At 43.4% G+C, this 26,620-nt stretch overlaps 3 protein-coding genes and 1 long non-coding RNA gene across 5 annotated transcripts; 3 read left to right on the top strand and 1 right to left on the bottom strand.

Moving 5' to 3' along the window:
* Positions 4,525-8,104, top strand: LOC8084953 (mitochondrial substrate carrier family protein B). The gene is made up of 7 exons (XM_021448202.1): positions 4,525-5,046; positions 5,437-5,613; positions 5,706-5,852; positions 6,645-6,746; positions 6,836-6,906; positions 7,001-7,068; positions 7,429-8,104. Exons 1-7 carry the CDS (start codon positions 4,813-4,815, stop codon positions 7,668-7,670), a joined length of 1,041 nt encoding a protein of 346 aa, XP_021303877.1. The 5' UTR covers positions 4,525-4,812; the 3' UTR covers positions 7,671-8,104.
* LOC8081523 (protein DA1-related 2) lies at positions 8,830-14,391 on the bottom strand. 2 transcript variants are annotated; one of them, XM_021448197.1, is made up of 13 exons: positions 13,997-14,391; positions 13,016-13,195; positions 12,394-12,533; positions 12,109-12,190; positions 11,883-12,009; positions 11,677-11,797; positions 10,715-10,798; positions 10,480-10,599; positions 10,147-10,359; positions 9,999-10,061; positions 9,730-9,845; positions 9,592-9,650; positions 8,830-9,473 (listed from the first exon to the last, which is right to left on the bottom strand). In XM_021448197.1, the coding sequence occupies exons 2-13, from the start codon at positions 13,077-13,079 to the stop codon at positions 9,136-9,138; spliced, it is 1,527 nt and encodes a 508-aa protein (XP_021303872.1). In that variant the 5' UTR covers positions 13,080-13,195; positions 13,997-14,391; the 3' UTR covers positions 8,830-9,135. The 2 variants fall into 2 exon arrangements, with proteins under 2 accessions (XP_021303872.1, XP_002465499.1); XM_002465454.2 differs by lacking the exon at positions 13,016-13,195 and having other exon boundaries at positions 8,844-9,473; positions 13,997-14,390.
* LOC110432889 lies at positions 19,959-20,481 on the top strand. Its single transcript, XR_002450175.1, has 3 exons — positions 19,959-20,067; positions 20,195-20,227; positions 20,350-20,481. It is a non-coding gene; the product is annotated as an uncharacterized LOC110432889 (long non-coding RNA).
* LOC8084952 (serine/threonine-protein phosphatase PP1) lies at positions 21,234-26,289 on the top strand. Its single transcript, XM_002468074.2, is given in 5 exon segments — positions 21,234-21,637; positions 22,789-23,348; positions 23,454-23,609; positions 23,612-23,676; positions 25,595-26,289. Coding segments are annotated over 5 exon segments (1,050 nt in total). The 5' UTR covers positions 21,234-21,417; the 3' UTR covers positions 25,644-26,289.

Here is a 26,620-nt window from a genome sequence, read left to right as displayed (position 1 = left end):
CTTGATGCTTCGGTACGGTGACAGCTGAGAACTGTAGAATACAGTACCAGCCGATGCCGGAGCTCCCTTGGATTCTTTCGTGACTAGCAAACGTATCCGCGCCGCTCACATATTCTCGCCTAAGTGACTCTTATCTCAAAAGGAATGCAACTATAAGTTACATATCTTCATTATTGACTAAGTATAACGACACTATTATTAAAATTGTATTCTTTTAAAAATAGAGGTACTATCTAACAATACTCCGACCGTTCCAGGTTGTAAGACGCCTTATACATAGATTTGCTATCCACCTAGACATGTATATCTATACCTAAATACTTCCTTCGTTCTAAAAACAGTGTAAATCTTGTTTCATGATGAGCCAAAGATTTACGTTTAGACCTTTAATTAGGTTTATTATGTAAATATATTTCATGGGTAATTTAATTATACTTATTATGTATCATAAACATAAAAAATATCTATATTTAGTTAAAATTAAGAATCCTTGACTCATTGATGCAAGTTTACATAAGTTATTGTCTAAAATTTTCTCTCACATGTCTGTCTCAGCAAGTTTACATGAGTTATTGTCTAAAAATTCACTCGCATGTCTGTCTCAGTGGAAGTTTTATGTGAGTTTTATTTGTATATTTAATAGATTTATCACATAGACATTTTTTATGTCGTGACAACGTCTTTAAGAAAAAAGATAAAAAATTAGTCTTGACACGACTACCAAATCTTTATGAGTCCTAGAATTAAATGTCTATCGAGTTATAGAATGAAAATTTTAATTAAGAATAGGTATATTTATCCTTATTTCATTTCATTTCATTTTATATGACATGACAGATTTGAAAAACAACGCTAAAAAACTTTTCATTGGGATTGACCTTAATAAAATAATAAAGAAAAGTAAATAAAGAAATTATAAACACAAGAATTTGTTATGGGTCTAATTTGCACGATTCTGGCTTCAACTTTGCCAGCAACCTCTGTTGACCCTATCAAACACTTTGGGAGATGAAATTGTTTTATGTGAACAATAGGTAAGACAGAGTCATTTTTCTAGTGAACAGTAAAGAAGACGAAGCGATTTTTGATGAGGCAAAGCCATAAAAGTGACCCCTCTTGCTTCAACTCCTTCGAAAAAGCACTTGAGGTAGAGCCCTGCCAACAGGACTAATTATAGCAAGATAAGATCATTTTTTAAATTCAAAATAAAAAATCATTGCTATCTCAATTCCCTTATATAAGGCGCACACACATACGAAAATTCAGATTTTAAAATCTTGGACATTTAACTAACAGTTTGTTTACTGTTATAGTACAAACTTTTTTATAACATGATAGAAACTTGATATAGTCATATTCATAAACAATTGCATATTGTCAAATAATCATAAGTTTATAAGCATGTGAAGTGGGCAGTTGAGAATTTTATGCATTCAAAACAACTGAAGTCAGTATCTTTTAATTGCATGTGTTAGCTTCATTTCAGTTGTAGGATAATACTACAGACATGTGATTATTTTGTTCGGGACTACTCCTGCAACAAAGAAACCAAAAACACAAGTTCGCGGGCATCGTGGCTTTGTCCCCCCCTGTTTGCGGCTGCTACTCCATGTGACTAGTGACGAGACACTAAAAGAATATGACAAGTGACTACACGTACTAATCGTGCTTCACGCACAAAGCACAAGCAGAAGCACACAGCACGCAGTAGATAGACAAAACAAAAAAAATGTGGGTTTAGTATCGAATTCTTTGCTCCCCTTTTGGTCTTTGATGAAGTGATTTTGCTTTTCCCTTTGTGCATCTACTTTTACATGTCGATTCGACGACGGGCCGGCCGGCCGTATAATCGTAACATCATTTCTCCATAGCCGCTTTTGTTGCTTTCTTTATCTCCCGTGCCGAAGATCTTTATCCCGGAAACGGAGTGAACGGTGTTGTGTAAGCATCCTTTAATTGCTGCCGCAGTGCCGCCTAGTACAAGCATCTCTGTTGGAGTATGCCTCTTCTATGGTTCACATGTGTAGAGCGCGTGTTCTGCCAAATACAAGCTTTCCCGAAACGGAGCACGCACCGCGGACGCCATAATACGATGCTTGCGCGAGACATTATCCAGCTTCCAAAGCTACAATGCAACGAATCACTCTTTCGGCGCGATCTCTCACAGGTTGCCAAAGCTTGCACAGAGGCAGAGCCGAGCATACAGTACCGCAGCACACCTTGGTGCGGAAGCTGCACCCCACAAATTAGGCAGATCTCTTTTGTTCGGACGCGATGCTGCTGGTGCGAGATCGGCACGACACTTGCGTGCGCATCGTCTGTCTGCTCGGCATCGGCTCCGCTGCCGCGTCATCCATGTGTATTATCATCTGGCGTCCAGCTTCCCCCGTAATTTCGCCGGCAGGTTTGACTGCGTATCTGAGCACCATCTTGCTTCCTTCGTTCCTTCACATGCCAAATGTCTGGAGAACAGGCAGATGAAAAATGAGATATATAGCTTGGTTAGCAACGTGCCGGTCGCTAAGCTACAAAAGAAGGCGTCACGGGAAGAGATAAGGGTCGCAAAACACGGCCACGAGGGGGGGAAGAAAGGGCGCATCGAAATGATTGGGGGAATCTTGTCCGGCTCCGACGCGGATTAAAGAACCAGCTTTCCGTCCTGTCGCGGAATCTCATGGAGATCGTCGGACGAATTCTTCTCTCGCCCGGCCCGCAGCCCGTTCTTTTCTTCGTGGCGAGACCATCCTGCTGGCTCTACAAAGAGGCCTACAGCCTACTGGACGCTGTATTTTACACGGCTCGGAAAAACCGGCGAAAAGGGAGAGCAACAAACGCTAGAAATCATACTATAGTACAGGCCCTAGTGATTAGCGAAGCCGCCGGCCTGTGCCGAGTCGCTTTGGGCAAAGACCCCGGCCAGTGTTCGCCACGATCCCATCAGCGGCTTTGGAAGAATCCAAAGGCGAGCGGCCGGGCCCCGGGGGCAGGAATCGGCGCCAAATGGGTACCGGCCAGCAGCAAGGAAACGCGGGGGCACTTGGGCTGATCTTTGCCGGCCGGTTCTCGCGAACACCTCGTTCGTGCGGCGCGGAGCGAGGGCACGGCGGCGTGGCGCCGTGTCGCGCTGTCGGGCAAGCAAAGTGGCCAATTGGCCAAGCAGGGGGTCGTTCTTAAAATCTTGATGTGAACGTGACATTGTGATCGATTGACTTCCCGATCTGCGCATTGCCGATCGAATACTGACTGGCACGGTTTCACTTGCACGCAGGCATAACATCTTGGACATCTATCAATTGCCACAGGCTCTCCTGCTCGTGGTATCGTACTGAAGCCGCCGGCGGGGTTCACAGTACTCAACCCTCTCACTCTCTCGGGCTCTCAGCACAGCCGAGTGGCAGCGTAACCTCTCACGGTCCCACTCCCACGGAGCACTGCCGAATTCTGACCGTGACCAGTACAGTAGCTTCTTGCCTTGGGTTGCATAGCGTCAACCGTCACTGTTCAGTGGCCGCTGCAGCTGTACGGCACGGTGCTAGTAGTACTCCGTACGTCGCAACAGGACAGACAGGTGGGCTCACCCTCGGCGTCCACAGACAGCACGGAGCAGCGACCTGCCAGTCTGCCAGATGGCCGTACGACGGTCGACGACGACGGCACGGGCTATGACTATTGCAGTAGGCCCCAATACAGCCTTTGCCTGGTCCACAGAGCACTCGTCCAGATCAGCCCAGGCTCTAAGCTTGCACCAACCCAGCAAGTTACTTGGGCCAGACCCAAGCCTGCGAATCTCCCCGGGGTATCGTCGGCCCGACTCGGTTGGTTTGCCGCGCTGGGCCTGCATTCAACAGCCCATGAAACCGCAGGACTTTGCAGTTACCCAGGATTTTTTTTTAAAAAAAAATATATTCTGTTTTCGTCTTTTGCAAAAACTGGAATATGCAGCGGGCGGGTTTGGCGTTTTGCTCCTGATGATGGCCGGTGCCTTCCAGGCCGGATAGCCGGAGCGCCCGCGGCCGTCGCGCCCGTGTTTGACGCCGGTGCCCCAGCCTGGGTGCCCCCGCTCTATCCATTTCCTCCTCTCGTTTTTTTTTTCTATTAAAGAAACAAGTTTATCCCGCATATTCAAAGAATATTCTCTTTGATGATGACATCGTCTCTAAAAAAGAAACAAGTTTACCCCTCATATTCAAAGTATATAATAACCAACCACAACCACGGGTTCGAAAGTGAGATATCTCGCGCCCAAAATAAATATACACCCATGATATTACTAGTTTCTGAATTGTGAAATCCTTTTATAAGGCTTTGTATTTGGTTATACTGAGGTTAAGAGTGTTCTTAGTTCTTTGTATCAATTTGATTTAATAATTTTTAAAAAGCTTCTCTTATGAAAAAAACAGAGCCAGACACTACAGTGATATTAAGATTTTCCCCCAAAAAAAAGAGAAAATAAATGGGGACGAGATGCTCTGGTTCGATGTGAAGGAAAGGGTCCTGGATGCGTCTCTTTCTTTCCAAGTCAGTTTCTCATTTTGGCCATGGCTTTTACCCGACCCACCCATGCCGTGTCTTTATTCGCGGCCGCCGACCTCCGGCGCATGAGAAAATAGAAAATTCCCCCAAACCCTAAAGCCCTCTCTGCCCATCTGTGTGCACTCCGAATCTGCTCCCAACTCTGCTAGGGTTTAATGCCCGCGTCCTCCTCACGCATTCGGCCAGCTCGCTGATCTGCGCCTGTTCGCTTCCGCTCGGCTCTAGGGCCCAGGCCCTAGAGGCGGTTGGAGTGGCGGCACGACGAGAGGGGGGAGGCGGATGCAGACGGAGGCGAGGGTGGGGATGGCCGCCGCCACGATGGACGGCAGCGGCGCCGCCGCGGCCGCGGCGCGGAGGTACACGACGCAGCAGCAGCAGCAGCAGGCGCAGGCCCAGCTGCAGCACCACCAGCCGCAGCTCGGGACTGTGCCCCACCTCCTCGCCGGCGGCGTCGCCGGCGCAGTCAGCAAGACCTGCACCGCCCCGCTCGCACGCCTCACCATCCTCTTCCAGGTGCGTCTTGATTCCCAAGGGAGGGCGTTCTTGCTTCTGCAGTTCTGCTCACCAGTCTGCTCAGATGCTCAGAGTGCGAACTCGTGTGTAAATAGCAGAGTCGGCTAATCTTTCCTCGGGTCTTTATAACTAAGCCACGGAGTGTCGCATCTTTTTTTTTTTGAATGATGAATTGGCTGCAATCCTACCAGGATTCGTGGAGAAAATAGTAACCATAATGCTTTATTGCATTTTGCTTTGGCAACAGACAATGTTTAGCTGTTCAATGGAATGATGATCACATAGCTGCTTTGCTGATTTTGCCAGAGAAATCCTTTCTAGTGTGGCTTAGTCTACTCTTTTGCAATATGATTGTGTGGCCTTAGTGAAATTTATGAATTGTGCGTGCAGGTACAAGGAATGCACTCAGATGTGGCTACAATGCGCAATACTAGCATATGGCGTGAAGCATCCCGCATTGTCTATGAAGAAGGTTTTCGGGCTTTCTGGAAAGGAAACCTTGTTACCATTGCCCACCGGTTGCCTTACTCTTCAATTAGTTTCTATGCCTACGAGAGATACAAGAATGTAAGTGCAGGGCTTTTTGGATAAAGTCTGAATGGTCATCTCTCCCACTGATGGTATGGGAGTAATTTAGTTTTATTATTTCGGATATGCAGTTGCTTCAGATGCTACCAGGTCTTGAGAAGAATGGTGGATTCGGTGCTGACGTTGGTGTTAGATTGCTAGGTGGTGGTTTATCAGGAATCACTGCAGCTTCGATGACGTATCCATTGGACTTGGTGCGAACACGTCTTGCTGCTCAGGTAAGATACTTTTACCAGTGCTGGATAAAGTTATGTAAAAACTATTCTAAAATGTTTAGGACTTTAGGTATAAAATAAATTGGATTGGTAAAGATTGTCATTCACTTAATGTCTGTACATGAGTTAATTTCCTCTTGTAGAAGACTATAGTCACCGTTTTAACTGGACTACTGGAGTGAAATTACAGCATGTGGTTTTCCCTGTTTAGCCCCCCCCCCCCCCCCCCACACACACACACACAAAACAAAAAAACAAAAAAAAAGGTATAGTTTGAGTGTTACGGTTTAGCCATGTTCTTACACTGTATAGTGTCGGCAAATAGGTGCTTGCAAATCAATTAGGGTGTGTTTGGTTTGGTGCCCATATCTGCCCAAGTGAACCAAAATCTGGTCACTTCAAATATTGGCCCCCATTTGTTGGTGCCAAAATTTGGATTGATAGTCTTCTACTTTGATACCTTAGTTCATTCTGGGTTGACTAAATCCTGGTCTTTGAATTTGGTGGCCACAATTTTGGTTGTTCAGGAGGTGGCAAATTTATTAGAAAAATGTCAATTGTCAAACGTAGACAGAAGTTGGTTACAACTAAACTGAACAACATATTTGTCCATACCCACCTGCATCCCCTTCAAACCACCTTTTGCATTGCTTCAGCACCTAGACATGGGGGATGTTTTTTTATTGAGCATGCTTTAAGCATTTGAACTATAGACTAACTTAACAAAGTTTCGCATGGTTAAGCTAGGTTTTGCAGCACTGATGACTGATCTTTTTCCCCACGGAATGATTGCAGACAAATACTGCTTATTACAGGGGCATATCTCATGCTCTTTATGCGATCTGTAGAGATGAGGGTGTCAGGGGATTGTACAAGGGTCTTGGTGCCACTTTACTGGTATGAGCATTTCAATTTTTTTTTTCTGCTGATTTGCATCGTTCATTCTGTCACGTACTTACATTCTCTGTTGATTCTATACATCTCAGGGAGTGGGCCCCAGCATTGCAGTAAGCTTCTCTGTGTATGAAACTTTACGGTCCCATTGGCAAGTAGAGAGGTAATTTTGAATTTCGTATTACATATGGTATCAAAGTCTTATCCTTGTGCTTTGTAATAGTTTTACTTGTATTGACATTTGATCTTCCAATCAGGCCATGTGATTCCCCTGTCCTGATCAGTTTGGCTTGTGGAAGTCTTTCAGGAATTGCATCGTCAACTTGTAAGTGATTAAGGACCTGGATTGTTGTTATTGTTCAATAGAAAAGTGTGAACAAAAGAGAACCCTCTTTGTTTGACTAGAAAATTTCTCATTACTTTGTAAGGAGTTGTTCAGTAAATGATTTGTGTACCTATTAAATCTTCCACTTTCACAGACTTTTCATTTTAATTGGGTGACTTGGTATCTTCCCCCCCCCCCCCCCCCCCTACATTGAATTTCATAAATGCTGCCTTTTAATCAGTCACTTTTTTTTTTGCATTGTAACACACATCTTTTTTGAAGGAAATAACTAATGGCCTGCTAATGGTGCTTCAATTTAGTTAAGCACACAATGATTATTTGGTGTTCATGTTTTTCCAGTTACATTCCCATTGGATCTTGTGAGACGCCGCATGCAATTGGAAGGAGCAGCTGGGAGGGCTCGTGTCTACCAGACAGGACTCTTTGGAACCTTTGGACATATTGTTCGCACAGAGGGTTTTAGAGGCCTGTATAGAGGAATCTTGCCCGAGTACTGCAAAGTGGTTCCTGGTGTTGGCATCGTATTTATGACATACGAGATGCTTAAGGCCATCCTCACAGGACTGGAATCTGATGATTAGATCTCTGCAGTTCTGTCATGCCCTGCAATTTTGATATATGGTGTCAGAATAACATTTGAGGCTGATTAGAGTGGGAGAAATATGAGCATGTAGCATATGTTAGGGTTTAGGACGTGCTAAGTTTTGCAGTTTGTGTTATATGGTTACAGATCTTTATGTAGTGCACCGTGAAAGATGCCATAGGTCTTCCAAAAAGAATTTCTTTTCACCTCACCATCATTTTGTGTATCTTTCACGACTTTCACATTGTAATGGTACATGAAGTTGTTGTCTTTGGCCTGATGATCTTCATACCTGTGAGATATGGTCTCCAATTTCACCAATGTTATAGCAAGGTTGATTAACGGTCGCAAGAGAACTGTGAATAGTCTTGTTTATGCTGATATTGACCATGGATCTGTTTCTTTTATATCAGTTTAGCAACTTTGATGTTAGCAAGATTTTTGTTGCAAATGCTCGTCCATCTCATTTTTTGTGAGTGGGGACCCAATGGCGTACTGGGCCACTTCATTTAGCTCAGTCCCACTGTTTATTAAGGGAATGATCTGTCTTTACCTCGTCTGTTTTTTTTTCTCAAACTACACAAGAAAGCTGTGGGTCATTTCATTAAGGTAGAAATAAAATACACGAGTCTAGTTAGACCCTACTCGAGTACAAAAACACCACGAACACACACCCACTCACTTAACTAAAACAGGTGCGCCACAAACTATATTGATGTCGACCAGACAAAACAGCCTGCCTTATACCCCCAACCCCAGGGCCGGCTCCCTGACCAAAACAGGTGTTCCTGGAGCTTTCTTGCTCCAGTACTGCACCAAAGATTGCTCTCAGCGCTGACAGGCCTAAGAACTTCCTGGATGCTTGGCGTGTCATTTTCAAACACACGTGAGTTACGGTGCTTCCACACCTCCCAGGCTACCAAAATTATCAGGGAGTTGAGACCAAACCGTTTAGCCTTGGACACTGATGATATTGCCTTCCAACACCATTTAGAGAAACGAGATTCTGTAGGTTTTGGCAATAGAGAACTGAGACCCAATCTGTTATTATTAGATAGAATGATATTGTAGTTCTATAGGTTACTATTCAGGTTGTAATTCTGCTCACGGTATTGTCTTGCTGCTTAGCCCTTGCTTACATTACATGCAATCAAGAATAAACAATTAAACCTGCACACGCATGAGTATACACTTCATTATATTAGTGTGAGTAACAGTGCATTACATTAGTACTTTAGCGAACTTATTACACTTGGGCACCGCCAATTCCTTCCAATTAATTCGAGCAAATACAGCTCCTTTTCTGATTTACTCTGACAGGACCTCTTTGAAAACTCAAGGTCACCGAAACTGAATCACTATGCTTCCATAGCCAACTTGATCCCAATATGTATATAACCTTTGATATCCATATGATCTTTGTGTTGCGTCCAGCATGGACATTTTCTCTTTTTTCTATCTTATTATACAGGGAAGCCTCCTGTTAGGCGTATATGGTTCAGTGTTTGGCGAAGGCCATACTTGTTGACGGCAGCATACGCAGTTCTGAAACCGTCACCATAGGCCGTTGACGTGTCATTGGCAATCTGGTGCATGAAGAACTCGCCCAGCTTCTTCTCAGTATGAGATATTCCACCCTTCTTGGACGATGTTGGTGGGTAAGACGAAGAGGAGGACGAGGCATAAGAGGATGAAGGCTGCGCGTGCCTTGAGGATGACGGAAGAATCTCTGATTCCAGCCACAGGTAAGACATGACCTGGCATATGCCTTCTTCAACCTCCGCGTTTAGGTTTCGGTAACCTGAAAAGTACGATTTAGTAGAGCTTTTGAAAATATTTTTTCAATCAAATTCATAATAAAGAAGAGAAAAATGGGGGCTATGAATGTTCAGTGGTAGTAAATTTGTCCATCCATCTACCTTTGAGGCGCAACCACCCGTGCATCAGCTCATGGGCGAGGATGGAGCCTGTTAGTAGCCTGCAATAGCGTTGTGACACAAATGATGCACTGGCCATAGAATGTGAAAGAACCGCAGTATTTGAATCAATTGCCTGACCTGGGGAGGCCATACAAGACAAGTATTGCAGTAACTTCACATCTCCTAGTCAGCTTTTGTGGCTGAGTTCTCATGTCTAGTAATCGGTTTCCACCAATTCTGGGCCTCCTAAGTATCTGCAGAAATAATGCACAGTCAGAAGGGCAGAATCTGTCGGTTTCATCAACTGCCATGGGAGATAACCAGATAAGACTATCTTATTAGGATTACTGTATAGCTACATTGTGGTTAACCATCCTAGCAACCGTCAAAGTTTGAGTTGAACTTACACTGCTCACAGTCTGCTCCTCCGACAGACATAGACCCCTTGTTTCAGGCATGTGGTGTGGGCCCTGGATAATGCAGATGCGATGAACGTACGTTAGTGTTTCTGAAGGCTGTACATTTTACAGGAAAAAAGCCCGAAGAAATACTCACTCTACTCTCTCCTTCCATGGCTTCGTTAAGCGCTTGTCGTTCAACCAAGAGCATGGGTATCTGCTGGTCCAGTTTCATGTTCATCCCCTCATAGTAGTCTCTGATAGAATGGTATAGGGGCTGGCATTCACCGGTGTCCATAACTGCAGATCCCAGGCATTCCATACACAAGCTGCGGCCGTCTCCCAGTGACATATACTTTGTGTTCCTTGGCTGCAGAATTACAACCGTAAAAATTATGATGAAAAATGCCTTTGAATATAATCAGGTAATGGATAGCCTAGTTTGAAAACAAGTAATCAGACTGCGACCACTTTTCTCTAGTATCTGTACCTCCATTTTCTCACAGCTGCAGCAACGTGGCGTCCTGTCATGCTCATGCAAAGGGCAATACTTCTGGCCCCAGAATGGATGGGCTCTATACTCTATCAAGCCACTCCTGTTCGTTGGGATCTGCAGAAACACAAAAAGAATGAGTTTCTTACACTGACAAACTGTAGAAATACCGATGCATATGCAGTTTATCAGTCTGCAGTGCAGATCATTCAGGTTTCAGAGGAAGCCTTACAAACTGAAGGCAGACGTCGCATTTTGGATGATGCAGCTCCTTGTAGCACAACTTGTGGTATGGATCTGTACCTAGCAAGGTGAACTGGAAAACAGGAAAAATAATAATGGATATCATCTCTGATAACTAGGAAGAAGTAACAATGGATATGATCATATCTGACGACACTGTAAAACACTTCCACGATGAAAGAAATGCAAGATACTCCCTCTATTCCAAATTATAAGACGTTTTGGCTTTTTCTAGATACATTTTCTAGGTATTAGCTCAACAACTTTGGGCATCTATTTCTGAACTTTTTGATAGAAGGCTTGGTATGGATTTTCTGTCTATTGGTTAGCTGTGCTTAGTAACAATAAATTCTTGTTTGCAACATGTTCTGTGCTGCAGCCCTATGGGGGCTTTGAAAACTGAGAAACGAGCTTTGTTTTCAGGGAATAGCTTGGAAACACATGACACATGAGGTCTATTCTCATGAATCTAGCAATTATGTTACAAGAATGGGGTTTACTTTGTCCACAAATGAAGAAGCTGGAGTTTTCTGTGAAGTTGGAGGAGCTAAAATGTTTGGCAACAAGACCAGCAAGACTGACTGGTAGATTGAGGATAAGTGGGATAAGCTGATGTTTCAGGAAGCTCTGAATTGGAAGACCAGAGAAATCCCAAAGGAATTGAAGAACAGACTGTCCAACAAAGTTGGTGACTAATGCCCATGCCAGCAGAAAGCCTTGGTTTAGTTTGGTGGTTGACGGTTCTTCAGCGGTTTGGAGCTTTTAGTTGGTAGTTTTGATGTTTTTTGTGTTCGGGTTGTTGAACTGTTTGGAAAGGTGTGTTCCACCTGAAGCTGTAAAGGATGATGTTTGTCTTGGTTAATGCTAAGACAGGGGCTATGCCCTAGAATTCTAAAACTTAGATTATATTATGTCGTGTCTTATAATTTGAAATAGAGGGAGCATTCTTACCTCGGTCTCGCGGATAGGGTGACCGCAGGAGCTGCAGCGGAAGCACTGAGGGTGCCAGTAAATTCCCATGCAACTCAAGTAATGGCCATGTCCTATCTCATGCTTGCAGCTTCCACATACCCTGCAGCATGGACATGGAAGGCATTGAACTTTAGGCACATTAGAGACGAGGTGTATGATGAAATGGTGACGTGAGAGCGGCTAACCTGTGCCCTCTAGGTTGGGCCTGAGAGGGAGCATAGGGGTTATAAGGCGTGTAAGGGTTCATGTTGAGACTGTCCTGTATGGCTCTTGCAAGATCTTCGTCGTTGTTGTCTCCCTTATGGTTTTTCTCTGCGCAGCAATTTACAGCAACGGGATGCAGGGATGAAACAATTTGGAGAAATTTATACCATGCTGACATGAAATGCATAGATGGATTCATCCATGTACCTTTGGGGGGTTTGACATCCTCTGTAAGAGACTCTGCAATTGCACGGTCCAGTTCTTCGTTGTCATTTCTAGGTGGATCATTCTGGAAACAGCAAAGAAAGATAGTCATTAGCAACTGCTTGTTCGAAGCTAAGAGCTTAAGATGGTACTGCAATGAATGCAAGTTGGATTGGATGTAAAAATGTGAAAAGGCACTGTTTGGATAGAACAAAGAGCCATTTGGACAGACATGGAGATGAATTGTAGAAGAAGGGAGGAACTAAGTTACTAGTACAGTAGTAGTACCTTTGGTCTAACTGGTCGTTGGTGCCAAAGCGCATCCTCCTCTTCTCCGGCCGTCACCTGGGGCCGGCGGCGGTTCGGTTCGCCGGGCTTCGGCCCCTTCAGGAAATTGCAGAGCCACTTCATGAAACCGGATCTCCTCTCTGTGTGCAGCGACATTAACATTAGATAGGCCAATCCAAATGTCGATGTACAGGATCCCACACATGGCTAAACCCGAAAAGCTGAGACTGAGAGCAACTTGCCACCTACCATTTCCTGTCAGTTGACAGTAAGCAGGAAGGATTGAATATCTTATTTATTATTATATAAGCAAATTGTTGTACTCCTATGCTACTCCAAGAGTAAATAAATTTGAACAATTCGATTTTTTTTTGTGGTGAAGGACATTAAACCATTGCAATTTTACTGCACTCCCTTCATCAGATAATATGTGTAGTAAAAATGGAAGTTCACTATACTACAATGTAACAGTCAGTAATCTATACAGCAGCTGTGCTTGTACACTATCAGGAATTCATAGCCAAATTAGTTTTTTTTTTCAGTTATAAGATGAGGCCCATATTTGGAGCATGACTGAATGTATCAATCAAATACTAAAACTAGAAGGGCCAGATATGTGTACCTGCACTGGACAAGAGCAACAAACACATGGACACAACACCATACGAAATTGCTTGGGTTAGCATGGCCCCCCGCTCTACGCTGTGCTAATCAAAGTGATGTCTTCCTTCTATATTCTACTCCAATTGACAGGGCACGCAGTCATGGTCAGTGAAGCTATCTTGTCAGAGCTCAGTTAATCCTGGATTGTAAGAGTCAGTTTCAGTCCACTTTTTCCTCACCTCTGAATAACATTGATGTATGCATGACAGTAACTGTTAGAAATGCTCATCAGGTGATGCGAGTGGGTGGAGCCAGCCTGATGTTAGGATCAATCAACGAGCTAGCTAAGGTTGATCCGACAGAACCCTCTTTTGCAGGACGAGCCCACCATAATAGACGCTTCTATGTTTGACTCGTTGCGTCATCGATTTAATGGTGACGAACTCAAGAGAGAACTTTCAGAAAAGGAGCAAGATGTATTGGGAGTCTAGTGGATAGCAGTCTCTAATGAAATTGGTTAGTCTGTGATTGGATGTTGACACACTAATCAAATCGTAAATCAATTTCTATCATGAAAAGGGTGAATGTTGACACACTAATCAAGCCGCAAATCAATTTCTATCATGAAAAGGATGAACCACGTACTCGGGCCCTTCATTTCAGAAGAAAAGAAAGAACTGAACATAAAGTAACCATGTTTCCTTGACATGGCGTCCTCTAGTAAGTACGCTTTAGAAACCGAGAAAGATAGATGAAAGGTCATTTTGCTTTTTCCTAAGCAGGATACCCATTTACAAAAGATAGATGAGTAGTGTTTAAGTCAACAAGGATTAAGCGGCAGGAAACAAGAAGGTAAGAAATATGTTCAGACAACGACAGAGTGCTAGGCAACTTAATTTTACACATGCAGTATACATAGTAGGATAATAGAGACAGGGTATTATTGATGGCGACAAGAACATTCGTAAATTAGGAAAGAAACAAGAGAGTTAGAGATTACCGTGGTTGCACCGACCACAGGACCGCGAGGAGTAGGCCATTTATGCAACCGGCGCCAACACAGCATATATATAGACACGTACAGGACGAGCTAGCACTGAGCAAACTGAACCAAGAAGAAAAAAGAACGGAAGCAAAGAGCTTGGCAAGATCAACGACGGCGATCGCGATGTCTACGATGAGCAGGAGGGAGGTGAGGAGAAGAAGCAGCAGCAAGAGCTGCAATGGACGGAGGAGGAGAGGGGAGGACGGGGTTCTTAGAGAATAAAGCGGCGTGGTGGGGAGGCGCTGGCCGCGACAGAAAGAAAAGAATTGAAGGTGAAGCGAGCCAAGGGCGGGCGGCACGGCATCTCGCCTCAGGCCAGTCCTCCTCCTGCTGCAACTGCAACGCGCAAAAGCAACGATGAGCGATGTTTCGTTATAATCAAATTCCCTCGCCGTGGCGTTGCCAGTTGATGGATGACGCATTTGCGGCGATCGCACGGGGAGAAGAATATATATTTGGAAAGAAAGGGAGATAGGAGAGCGCAGAGATTCCTTGTGTCAACGGGAATGTATGCTCGCATTAGCGCTGTCCGCTTTTCTCATCGTTTTTTATTTTTTTTATTATGCCCTGCGGCGGGAAATGGGGGGTCGACATGGAAATGTTCGCTCGCATGCGCTTGCGAGTTGCGACCGCAAGCAGTTAGCAGTATCCGCTTGCAAAAATTTAACTAGACTCTATGTTAGACGGTCTTGTTACTGGTGTTTGGTATGGCTACTAGCCGTTGTATTAGACGGTCTCTCGTCGCTTAGCTATAGGAGTGAAGTCACGGGCAATCCGCTGAGAGGAGAGGAGATATCCTGACTATTTTTGAACCTACAACGAACCTGAGCCTTGTTTACTTCATCTCAAAAACCATTTTTTAAATTTTTTTGTCACATCAGATCTTTACGGCACATGTATTAAGCATTAAATATAGAGAAAATCAAAAACTAATTACACAGTTTGTTTATAAATCACGAGACGAATTTTTAAGCCTAGTTACTCTAAAATTGGATAATATTTGTCAAATAAAAACGAACATGCTATAGTGTCAAAATCTAAAACTTTTTGGATCTAAACAAGACTTAAAATTTTGGACTCTTTTATATGAACATGATAATACTATAGCGCTAGTTATTGATAGTATATACACACGTATACAAAATGTTATTGATAAGCATTTGATTGAATGCAAAAGTAATGTTTATATGAAATAATTTGTATACATATAAATTTTTTTAAAATTTTCTTCTAACATTTTTGGATGCGAAGTCATCGATGATGGTTTTAATATCAATCACATCCAACAATCGCTTCTCAATGCATAATATACCAATCCATCCAACCTCTCTTCTGACATTGTAAATTTCAAATAGTTCTTCAATAATTTTAATTTTGAGAAGCTTCTTTCAGCTGATGTCATAGTCACTGGCATAGTAAACAAGATGCGATAAGTAATGGAAGTACTAGAATAACAATCACCTTCCATAACAAACTCAAAAATCTTCGTAGCTGTCATTTCTCTATTTGGGTCTTGTTTAATTTCAAAAATGTTTGCAAAATAGATATTGTAGCACTTTCGTTTGTATTTGATAAATATTGTCCGATCATAGACTAACTAGGTTTAAAAGATTTGTCTCGCAAATTACAGGTAAACTGTGCAATCAGTTACTTTTTTATCTTAATTTAATGCTCCATGCATGTGTCGCAAGATTCGATGTAACGGAGAATTTGAAAATTTTTGTAATTTTTTTGGAACTAAACAAGGCCCGCAAATCGGATTTAAGAAATAATCAGTAACTAAATTTAAGAAACCTTGCAGCAGCTTGGAGCCTGCTGGAGATCAGCCCGAAAACTAGCCGTTAGGGCTTTCTGTGAGGGCGTCGGACGCGCCGACGCTAGGCATCAGACGCGTGACCCCAGTGTCTGGCGATCCCGAGCTGCCACATGTCACTAGACGTTTGAACTTGACTGTTGCGCCAACGGCTAACTCGCACACGTGCCTAAGCCTGGGCGTTCGGTTCGGTTCTTCGATTCTACAAATAGGAACCGAACGGTTCTTTGCAAATCTTGGAACCGAGCAAAATTAGTTACGGCCAGTTCGGTTTGGTTCCGGTTCCGACCGAACTAACCGAAAATTTACACAAACATAAAAAAGGAATAGAAAAATAGAAAAAAAAATATTTTTGTAAAGCAAGGTGCCGTTATTTTAAAAAATATGAGGATGTGAGGTTATGTGGTGTTGTCATTCACCTTTTATATCTAGGATTAATGTGGTATTAGGCCTATGTTATAAGGTTTATTGGGTTTGTTTTGCGAATTTCGGTTCTTTCGGTTAACTGAGCCTAGGAACCGAATTTTGATCGGTTAGTTCGGTTCGTGAGAAAACGAACAGCTAACCGAAATTTTCGGTTTCGGTTTCGGTTCTCAGTTATTTTTACCCAGGCTGACACGTGCTTGATACAGTAGCATCGGACGCGCTGATGGCAGGCGTCGGATGCAGAGCGTCAACACCGGACACTACTTAGAGAGCACTGCAAACGCACAGGGGCATCAGACGCACCCTCAGTGTCCGACGTGCTCACTTTGCGAAAACCTTGCTTGTGTTCCTGTTGATGTCACTAAGTGCCGGACGCTCAACAGTGTTGGAGCCGCGTTCGACATACACCCGTCGGACGCTCTGACGCATAGTTAAATTTCGCTCACTGCGTTGCACTCGTCGAGCGCGGCCTCAACGTCTGACACTGTTTGACCCAGCGTCCGACGAGTATTTTTTACAGTAAAAAACACCCGCATGACTTTTCTAAAAAATCCTCCGGCGCAACATAGAATATGCATTCCATTTTCATGGAATCCAAACCCCTCTCTACCCTCAAACTCCACGTCCTTTGTGATTTGTGAATGTGCTAACACCACTACGTGACCACCACCATTGTGCATGTGTGTTAGCATTTCACAAATATTTTCATCAAAGGAGTTAGGTTAGCACTTTACTAGATCATAATGCAATATGCTCAAGATATTAACCTAGTAGCACTTGATTCGAGAGATGACCGAGATTTTCTCTCTTGATAGTCGGTTATCTATCCTAAATCCGATCAATCACTTCTCTACTCAACTTAGACCGACAAAAGCAAAACTCTATGTTTATACCTTTGCCTTGATCACTTTACTCCTTGTCTATTACCATGATCTCCACTCCATACTTCATCTCTTTGTGATCACTGAGTTCACCACTCCATGTCATATTACTCCTTCATCACATGTGTTGCTATGCCTAACTCAAATCACTTAAACACAATATATTAGTAACTTAGTGTCATTAAATACCAAAACCAAACTTCTCACCTACAACTAGGGTGGCTACAGTCAAAGCGGCTTTACACAGCGCGTCGAAGAAGCTACTGCTTTGACAACATGTCCTCACTCGTTCCCTTTACCCGCTCAGCTCTACGGGCGAGGCGGGATTTCCCAAAGACTTCACAAAGGGAGCTTTTTACCTGTATGCCATTATGAAAGATTGACCAAACCAGCAGGCCACTAAAAAGTTGTTTCGCACCGCTGTGACCAACTTCATCTTCGACTATACCCGTGTGCCATTCCGTCTCAGTTCCGTTTGTTTTGTGACGTTCAAAAGATCAGACACGTGGGTCCCATGTAGAAAAATGTCCTTCTTACCCCTGAGTCCATAATCCCCACGCGGAGGCCGTGCTCGTGCTGCTTTCCGCGGGCGCTGTTCCTCCGAGGCGAGGGAGTCGACGACATTCAGGTGAGTACGTTACTTTTCTTTTTTTTTCTTATCCTTTCTTTATTTAACTTTTCTTTTCTTTTCTTTTTTGTATCTATTTTTTTTCTTTTCGTGTTTCATGTCGCGGGATCGGCTTTCTTTTGTTTTCCATTTTTGTTATTGTTCTCATTTCTTTATTTTTCTCTTCGTTTATATTTTTATTTTTATTTACATTTCTTTTTTTGTTTTAAGTGATTATTATTATTATATTAATTTCCATTTTATGTTTCTTTTATTTATTTTTTTCTTTTCTTTTCTTTCCGTTTTAACATTTTATTTCTAATCTTGATTTTTTAATTTTATTCTTTTTTTGTTTCCTGTGATTTTTCATTATGCTAATGATTTTTATTTTTATTTTTTATTTTTTCTCTTTCTTTTTTTCGTGCATTATTCATTTTTTTATTTTATGGTCTTGTTTAGTTCACCCTGAAAACCAAAAAAAAAATCAAGATTCTCTGTCACATCGAATCTTGCGGCACATGCATGAAGCATTAAATATAGATGAAAATAAAAACTAATCATACAGTTTAACGGCTAAAACTTTTTTAGTTTAGGTAACATCAGATCTGTGACCTTTTGTTTTGCTGGTTTGGCGTAGCAATACGAAAAAAACAAACAAAAAAATTCATGATTAGACAGCAGGTGCCGGCGTGCCGCTGCTTTCCCATGCATCGGACGGGATGTCTTGCCAATTTCAGTGCCAGAGATCAGGGCTTTGTTTAGTTCCCAACAAATTTTGCAAAATTTTTCAGATTCTTCATCACATCAAATTTTTAGACATATACATAGAATATTAAATATAGACGAAAATAAAAAATAATTACACAGTTTGGTCGGAATTGACAAGACGAATCTTTTGAGCCTAGTTAGCCTATGATTGGACAATATTTGTCAAATACAAGCAAAAATACTACAGTGTCAATTTTCCAAAAAAATTTTGGAAACCGCAGAGGCTCACCTAACTTTTAGGGCACCCAGATTAAGGTCTTATTTAGTTCAAAAAAATTTACAAAATTTTTCAAATTTTCCATCAAATCGAATCTTTAGACGTATTTATGGAGCATTAAATATACACGAAAATTTGACACACGGTATTTTAACCATACACCATATCCTGCATTTACCATGGTAGTATCCAAAATAGGCCGTTAGTGGCACACAGTATTTTGATTGGCTCGTTCATAGCGGTATCCAAAATTGGCAGTCAGTGGCACTGGGGACAAAAAAATTTTGTTGTCGAGACCAAATAGCCCAGGGGCATTCAAGTCTATTGCCAGACCACTTAACTGCCGTTAGACTTCAAAATGGACGGAATGGCACACGGGTATAGCCGAAGATGAAGTTGGGTATAACGGTGCGAAACAACTTTTTAGTGGCTTCCTGGTTTGGTCGATCTTTCATAATGGCATACAGGTAAAAAGCTCTCACAAAGGCTTTGGAACCGGCATTACTACAAGCCAAGTTGAAGTGCCAGATGCCGTTGGTTTGATATCTGACGGCTAAGACACAAGCAAGCAGCGTGGTCCAATAGAAAACGATTGGTTTGATATCTGACGGCTAAGACAGAAGCAAGCAGCGTGGTCCAATAGAAAGCGAACAAATCTTTCTGTTGCTGCCATGACCGCCCAACGCCGCGCCCCCCTGCTCCTGCCTGTGCAGCGTCTCTCCTGGGCACCGACCGCCTTGCCACACCTTCGTTGGGCCCTTCATGGTGGAGCCGTCGTTAGGGTCGGCGAGGAGTCGGAGGGCTTATGGTCCCATCTGCAATGAGGGTGGCCACAACCAAAGTGGCTCTACACTGTCGTCGAAGAAGCTGCTGCTCCTCACTCGCCCCCTTTGCCCGCTCAACTCTACCCAATTTTTTACAATTTGACTCTTTTTTTGAAAAAAGTTCACAATTAGATCCCTGGAAAACTTAAATGCAGAAATGGACCCAGGGGGTCGGCGCCATGAATCATGGCGTCGAGGTATCACGTCTCGACGCCCTGGTTCACGGCGCCGAGGTCCCTGGCTGCCTTCTGACGTGGAGCTGACGTGGCAGGGAGCTCGGCGCCACAGATCACGGCGCCGAGCTCGGCGCCACAGATCACGGCGCCGAGCTCCCTACTACAAACCGGCCGACGCCCTTCGCTACCCGTGGACGCAGTTCATATTTTCATCTCCCCTCTCGGCTCTTTCTCTCCAAAAACCGAGCACGAATTTGGATTCAATATTTGGACCATCAAAAGTTTGATTTGTTCCATAGATCTTGAAGAGCCAGGTATACTCTTTCACATATTAGTTTTTGACACATTGATTTGACCTATATTACACGTATGTTGTAGACTTAGATAAACCATTTCTAGTTTTTTGAATGGATAATTAATATTTATCTTATGCAATCGTAGAATGCCACGTCGTGGAAAAAGTAGCAAACCAAGGTAACCTTTCGACATTGTTTCGATAATTTTCATTCGTTATTATTTATCATTTGGTAAATTGTAGTATTCGGTTGAATCGTTATTTGCTATGATTTCTTAGAATTGAATTATTTGAACTGTAGCTATGGCCGGACGACCGGGAGTCCGTACATCCACAAGCCGCTTCCTAGCGGTGTTCCAGTACCTATGTGCTTTTGTGGTGATCCTTGCAAGGTAGAAATTTCGGAAGACGAGGAAACCTATCGGCAGAGGTATTGGATGTGTTCGAATTTTGCCTGGGAGCCTAGGCCAAAACAACGCCGCAGTAACTTTATTGTAAGTTATTTTTTCTATTGTGCACTTATTATTTTGTGTCCTATGAAGCATGATTTATTTTTTTGAACAAATATATTTGTTGCAGACCCCTCCACCATTGTGTGATTTTGAGCAGTGGATCGACACTGAGATTAAGGAGCCAGGTTTTTTTTCTCAATGCCACGTCAGAATCCACGTTGGGGGCACCCAGGACCTCGGCGCCGTGAACCATGGCGTCGAGACGTGATACCTCGACGCCATGATTCATGGCGCCGATTCCCTGGATCTATTTCTGCATTTAAGTTTTCCAGAAGTCCAATTGTGAACTTTTTTCAAAAAAAGGGCCAAATTGTAAAAAAAATGGTTCAGCTCTACGGGCGAGACAGGATTTTCCAAGACCTCACAAAGGCTTTGGAATCGAGCATTAATACGAGCCACGCTGAAGTGTCAGATACCGTTGGTTTGACATCTAACAGTTGAGACAGAAGCAAGCGACGTGATCTAGTAGAAAGCCCTGCATTGGTGCACGAATGGTTTTTAGAGATTTGGAAGAAAAAGAAAATAGGAAGGAGCTGGTACGTCCCGGCGTGTCCGCCCCATCGCAGTTGCAGACCCACCAGGGCAGGTCACCACGAAAGGAACGCGTATACGGCGCACCACCTTGGGACCTCGCCACACGTCGATAGAAAAAACGGGGAAAAAAAAGAAGTTCACTGACCGAAAAACCGAAAACAACTTGGCGAGAGACGCGAGAGTTTATCTAGCTATATCTGGTCCGCTTTTCCCCAATCTCTCTCCTCCGTCCCTCCGCCCCCTTCGCCCTTCCCGACGCGCCGCCCGAAACCCTAGCTCCACCGATCTATCTCTCTCCATCCCAGCCCAGCCAGGGGGAGGAGATGGCGGCGGCGCCAGCGGCGGGAGGGCAGGGCGGCGTGGGCATGGACACCGCGCTCGTCGACGACATCATCCGCCGCCTGCTCGAGGTGCGGACCGCGCGCCCCGGGAAGCAGGTGCAGCTCTCCGAGTCGGAGATCCGCCAGCTCTGCAACGTCTCCCGCGAAATCTTCCTCAGCCAGCCCAACCTCCTCGAGCTCGAGGCGCCCATCAAGATCTGCGGTGCGTACCGTACCTCCCTCTTTCTCGTCTCCGGCCGGCCGTGGCAGTAGATCTGGTCTGGTCGCGCCGCCAGCTTACGTCTAGTGGGACCCTGGCGATCGCTTCTCTATGAAGCAGTGGGGTAATCGTGGGCGTGTACCACTAGTCTGGGCTATTCTGGATTTAGTGATTCTGTTTTTGCTGGTATATGGACGTGACTTATGAGAGAGTGTAGTATTGATTTATTCTCCTGGGTTTTAATTTGAATATGAACGGATGTATATGTCATTACCATGCTGGTGAGATATTTGCAACGAGGAAATTTGGGCAGCAAATATATGTGCTTGCATGAAAGCAAAAAATCAACTGTAGGCATGGGGGGCATGGTGACAAAGAGTGGTTTCCTTCTATTTAGTTAATTCTGTTTGCTGGTTATCCAGTTGCACTGGTATGCTTGCTTGTGCCTCTTTCCCTATGTTCTTTCTGCAAGTTCCTTAGGATGGCTGGGGTGACTCACAAGTCTTCTTGCATTATTGTTTTGTTTCTGTGGTATAAAGGTAAGGCTATGTAGAAATTCTCTTCCCCAGGCCCAAGAGTTTATGCAAGCTTTCCGTGCTGACTATGCACTTTTTTAATGGCACATACAAAGCTATAATTATCTGCTTACATATACTTTGCATACTGAGGATGATCCACATATAATTAGCTTTTATTATCTAGTATCTATCTACACTAGGGTGACGTTGAATGTTTGAGTAGCAAGAAATTGTTTTGTCTCCTGTTTGTGTGGTTGTAGTTACATAATCTGTGTGGGCCTTTGAAGCAGCAATGTAGCTCCTGCCCACTTGTTCCATTTGCCATTCCAACTGCTGAACTACCACTTTTTTCCTGATCTACTGAATTGTTTTTCCTCTATTATTCTCATGTTGTTGTTCCTTGCCTCATAAAATCATATGATTCTATTTTTACTGATGCAAGCTTTCGACTCTGACTGTTTGTCCTTTGTCTTAACTGATATTCTCATATTGTTGTTCCTTGCCTCATAAAATCTGTTATATGTTTCTATTTTTACTGATGCAAGCTTTGGACTATGATTGTGTGCCCTTTGTCTTCACTGAATAGCTGAATATTAGTATCTAAATGTAATATTCCCTCCGTCATTTGGTATTCAGGTGACATCCATGGTCAATACAGTGATCTTCTAAGGCTTTTTGAATATGGAGGCTTTCCTCCTGAAGCCAACTATCTATTCTTAGGCGATTATGTTGATCGAGGCAAACAAAGTTTGGAGACTATATGCCTTCTTCTTGCTTACAAAATCAAGTACCCTGAGAACTTTTTTCTTCTGAGGGGCAATCATGAATGTGCCTCGATAAACAGAATATATGGATTTTATGATGAATGCAAGCGTCGATTTAATGTGCGGCTATGGAAGGTCTTCACAGAATGTTTTAACACTCTACCTGTGGCTGCTCTTATCGATGATAAAATATTATGTATGCACGGCGGACTCTCCCCTGATCTAGCACACTTGGATGAGATAAAGAGCTTGCAACGTCCAACCGATGTACCAGATCAAGGACTACTGTGTGATTTGCTTTGGTCAGATCCAGGAAAAGATGTTCAAGGGTGGGGCATGAATGATAGAGGAGTCTCATATACCTTTGGCGCTGACAAGGTTTCAGAATTCTTGCAAAAGCATGATCTTGATCTTATTTGTCGTGCTCACCAGGTACCGCCTTAGTATTTAGCGCAGATTCTGTTTTTGATCTTTTTATTTCTCAGTTAACTAGAAATTGAAGGTGTTTATATTGCATGTGATGTGATGTGATGTCAGGTTGTTGAAGATGGGTATGAATTCTTTGCTGACAGACAGCTTGTCACCATATTCTCGGCCCCCAATTATTGTGGTGAATTTGATAATGCTGGTGCAATGATGAGTGTTGATGAAACTTTGATGTGTTCGTTCCAAATTCTGAAGCCTGCTGAGAGAAAAAACAAATTTATGGGGTCAAACAAAATGTGATAGTGAAAGCAATTTTGCTTCCAGCAGATCTGAGGTCAGTTAATCTTGTTTCAGTATTTTGTCCTGCTGATTTCCTTGCTGCAAACAATTGTTGAATCACATTGCTTATGCATTTGTGGACTGTGCTACATATATTTATGAGAGAATTCGATGTGTGCCATAAAAAAAAATGCTCTCCCATCTCTACCACAGAAATTGTGTTACCCTCTGGTACCACAATTGAAGTATTTTTTACATCTACTACCACTGCTGTCTGTTTTTGCTAACTCAGGCATTAACTGTGACAGGAAAAGACCAATTTGCCCCTGTGTGCTGTACCCTGCTAGATTTCGTTTCCCTTTGATGCCACTCATCGACAAAGCACTGATGTTGCTTTTCTCTGTATAGTATGGACCATTGAAAGCAACTACTACAAATCAAGACTACTAGAAATTTGCACTCCTACATTATCAGAAGCTCACAATTCTGCAAAGGCTTCTTGGAACAACATTAGCAGGGCAAGCTTGATTACCTTTGATCTTTCACCCTGACTCCTAAAGACCACCATAATTTACTGATTATACAATTCCTTTGTACCAAAAAAACAAACAAGATCTTATAAGAAACTGCAGTCTGCAGCTAATCTAACAACATCCAAAACCAACCTAACAATAGAGGCAGTAGTGCTTGTTGTAGCACTGATGATCAGAAATCAAGCAGATGCCAGCGTAACCGCGCTGCTGTCATGCCTGTAGACCACAGGTGAGCAGACAGACCTTCCCACCCCATCTGTAGGGACATGAGTGTGATCAGAAATCAAGCTTCCTGGCTGTGGCTGGCAGTGCGAGCAGTAGGCGGTGAGGAGGTGCTGACCAGGATCGGTGGGGAGTTGTGCTCTGTGGAGCCGGGGGCGATGGACAGCAGTGGGTAACCACATCCCGACATGGACAGAGAAGAGGTAGCCGACGGGCACTCGTGCTAGCCGGGGTGGCAGCTGTCGGGGGAAACGGAATCTAATATCTGTAGGGATGGGAGTGTGATCAGAAATCAAAGCTTCCTGGCTGTGGCTGGCAGTGCGAGCAGCAGGGGCGAGGAGGCGCTGACCAGGATCAGTGGGGAGTTGTGCTCTGTGGAGCCGGGGGCGATGGGCAGCAGCGGGTAACCACATCCTGGCATGGACGGAGAAGAGGTAGCCGACGGGCACTCGTGCTAGCCGGGGTGGCAGTGGTCGGGGGGAAACGGAATCTAATAGCAACCTACAGCACATAGGCAAATTGGTCATTGAATTAAGCTACCAGAGGAAAACACACTTCTTTTGTGGTCGAGAAGGGAGACCTACTTTTTTTGATGCCACATGGAATTCTCTCTAATTGTATTGTTTGTCAAATTTGCGGTTTTGTAATATCATAGATGTCTGAATTACTTTCTCTAGTGCAATGTTTGCAGCTACAAGTGAATTTAATCTGCAAGGAATGACAAGTACATATGCACAATTAGCTTTTTTAGGTTATTTAAAGAACTAGTTCTACACAACTGTGCTTATAATTTTACTGAAAGTGCCACATGAAGAAAGTCTAGCAGTATGCCAACTGGGAAGTTTTGTTTATTTCTCCACTGAAGATGTTAATCATCTGGAAAAATAAAGATCTATTTTTGCATTGCCTAATCACTCCGTTAATGATCATTAGTCTTGTATCTTGTTAAGCTGAGGTTCCTAGTCTCATGAATCTTCTGTTTCTGGATTACAGTTGATTATATCCAGGGACGGAGCTGTCTTAGGACTAAAAGAGTCATGGCCACCCCTGATTTTTGTATTTCTGTATAAACAATAGATTTGAAGTCAATTAGTTGATTAGTAACTTGTTTATTGCATTGCTGTGCCCCCTTATAATCTGAGCAAGCTCCGCCACTGATACTATCAATTCTGTATCAACTGTGACTTCATTTTAGCTCATGACAGTAATGTTGTGTAGGCTCTCCTGTGGATGCATAACGACAACAGCATGCTGGCGCCAAGCTTGAGGGCAGCATTGGGCTACTACCAGAGAAACCAAATAATATCATACCTAACTGTTCGTCTGGAAGTTACTCTTCATGGCAAGTGCCTGAATTTTTTTCCCCTTTCCTGTTACTGTGTGTCAGAACAATTATGTAGCTGTAGATATATTGATTATGGAAGGATGAAGTTGCCAAATTGACCTGAGGCGATTTCCTTCTCCAGCCAGGAAAAATTCTGAACATCAAGGAGTTTCTGTTTGCAAGTTTCACTATTTAAAAGCAGTCGTGTCACTAGTGAGGAGGTAAGGACTGGGCCGAGGCAGTATTATCAGTTTCTTGGATATGGATTGTTGTGCTAGTTTCGATAGAGGTGTCAAACATCAATTAGGATGAAGAGGTGAGCAACATTCAAGGAGGTGCTGATGCTTGCTGACAACCTTAGAAAAGGCGTTCCTGTAGCTGACTACTTGGTTTGTCGGTCAGACAATTCTAGACGTGAATTTTGATCTGTTGGCCAGATGCCAAATAGGTATTTCGTATCTCTTGATTTATGGGATTAACATTTACTCATTCTTGTTGCGATTCACTTGCCTTTGTTATGGTGCTACATGGGTGCCAAAATCGCTCTGCAAGGCACTCGTTTGATTCTGCAAGCCAAATGGTTCTGCAATTTTAACTTGTTATGGTGCTACATACATTTTGTGCACAATCCCCCTGTACATGGTTTTGTCTGGACGCTACTAACCAAGGCAAAAAATGGTAAGCCTTACCGTTTAGAGGTACGTTGTGCTGCATCCGGCTCCGGCTCCAGGCCATACTGCAAATAGCCTCAGTTCGCGTAACAATCAATTCGCACCTAAGTTAAATTTGTGAGCTACCTAGAACGGCCAAGCATGCGCATCTAGGACTGTTTTTCCCTAGCGCATAGCGTTTGAGCCTTTGGCTGTACTTGCCTGTACATGAACACGTCCAGACAGTGCATTAGCACTCATACTCGCGGA

Source organism: Sorghum bicolor, chromosome 1 (genome assembly GCF_000003195.3).
Source record: "Sorghum bicolor cultivar BTx623 chromosome 1, Sorghum_bicolor_NCBIv3, whole genome shotgun sequence".
Taxonomy (NCBI): Eukaryota; Viridiplantae; Streptophyta; class Magnoliopsida; order Poales; family Poaceae; genus Sorghum; species Sorghum bicolor.
This window is presented reverse-complemented; position numbering and strand designations above follow the sequence as displayed.

Coding starts and splice junctions, on each gene's coding strand:
- LOC8084953 (XM_021448202.1), top strand. CDS start 4,813: ATGCAGACGGAGGCGAGGGTGGGGATGGCCGCCGCCACGATGGACGGC. Junction 5,047..5,436: donor GCCTCACCATCCTCTTCCAG/GTGCGTCTTGAT, acceptor TTGTGCGTGCAG/GTACAAGGAATGCACTCAGA. Junction 6,907..7,000: donor TCCCATTGGCAAGTAGAGAG/GTAATTTTGAAT, acceptor TCTTCCAATCAG/GCCATGTGATTCCCCTGTCC.
- LOC8081523 (XM_021448197.1), bottom strand. CDS start 13,079: ATGCTAACCCAAGCAATTTCGTATGGTGTTGTGTCCATGTGTTTGTTG. Junction 11,798..11,882: donor GCCCAACCTAGAGGGCACAG/GTTAGCCGCTCT, acceptor TCCATGCTGCAG/GGTATGTGGAAGCTGCAAGC. Junction 10,600..10,714: donor GCGACGTCTGCCTTCAGTTT/GTAAGGCTTCCT, acceptor GTGTTTCTGCAG/ATCCCAACGAACAGGAGTGG.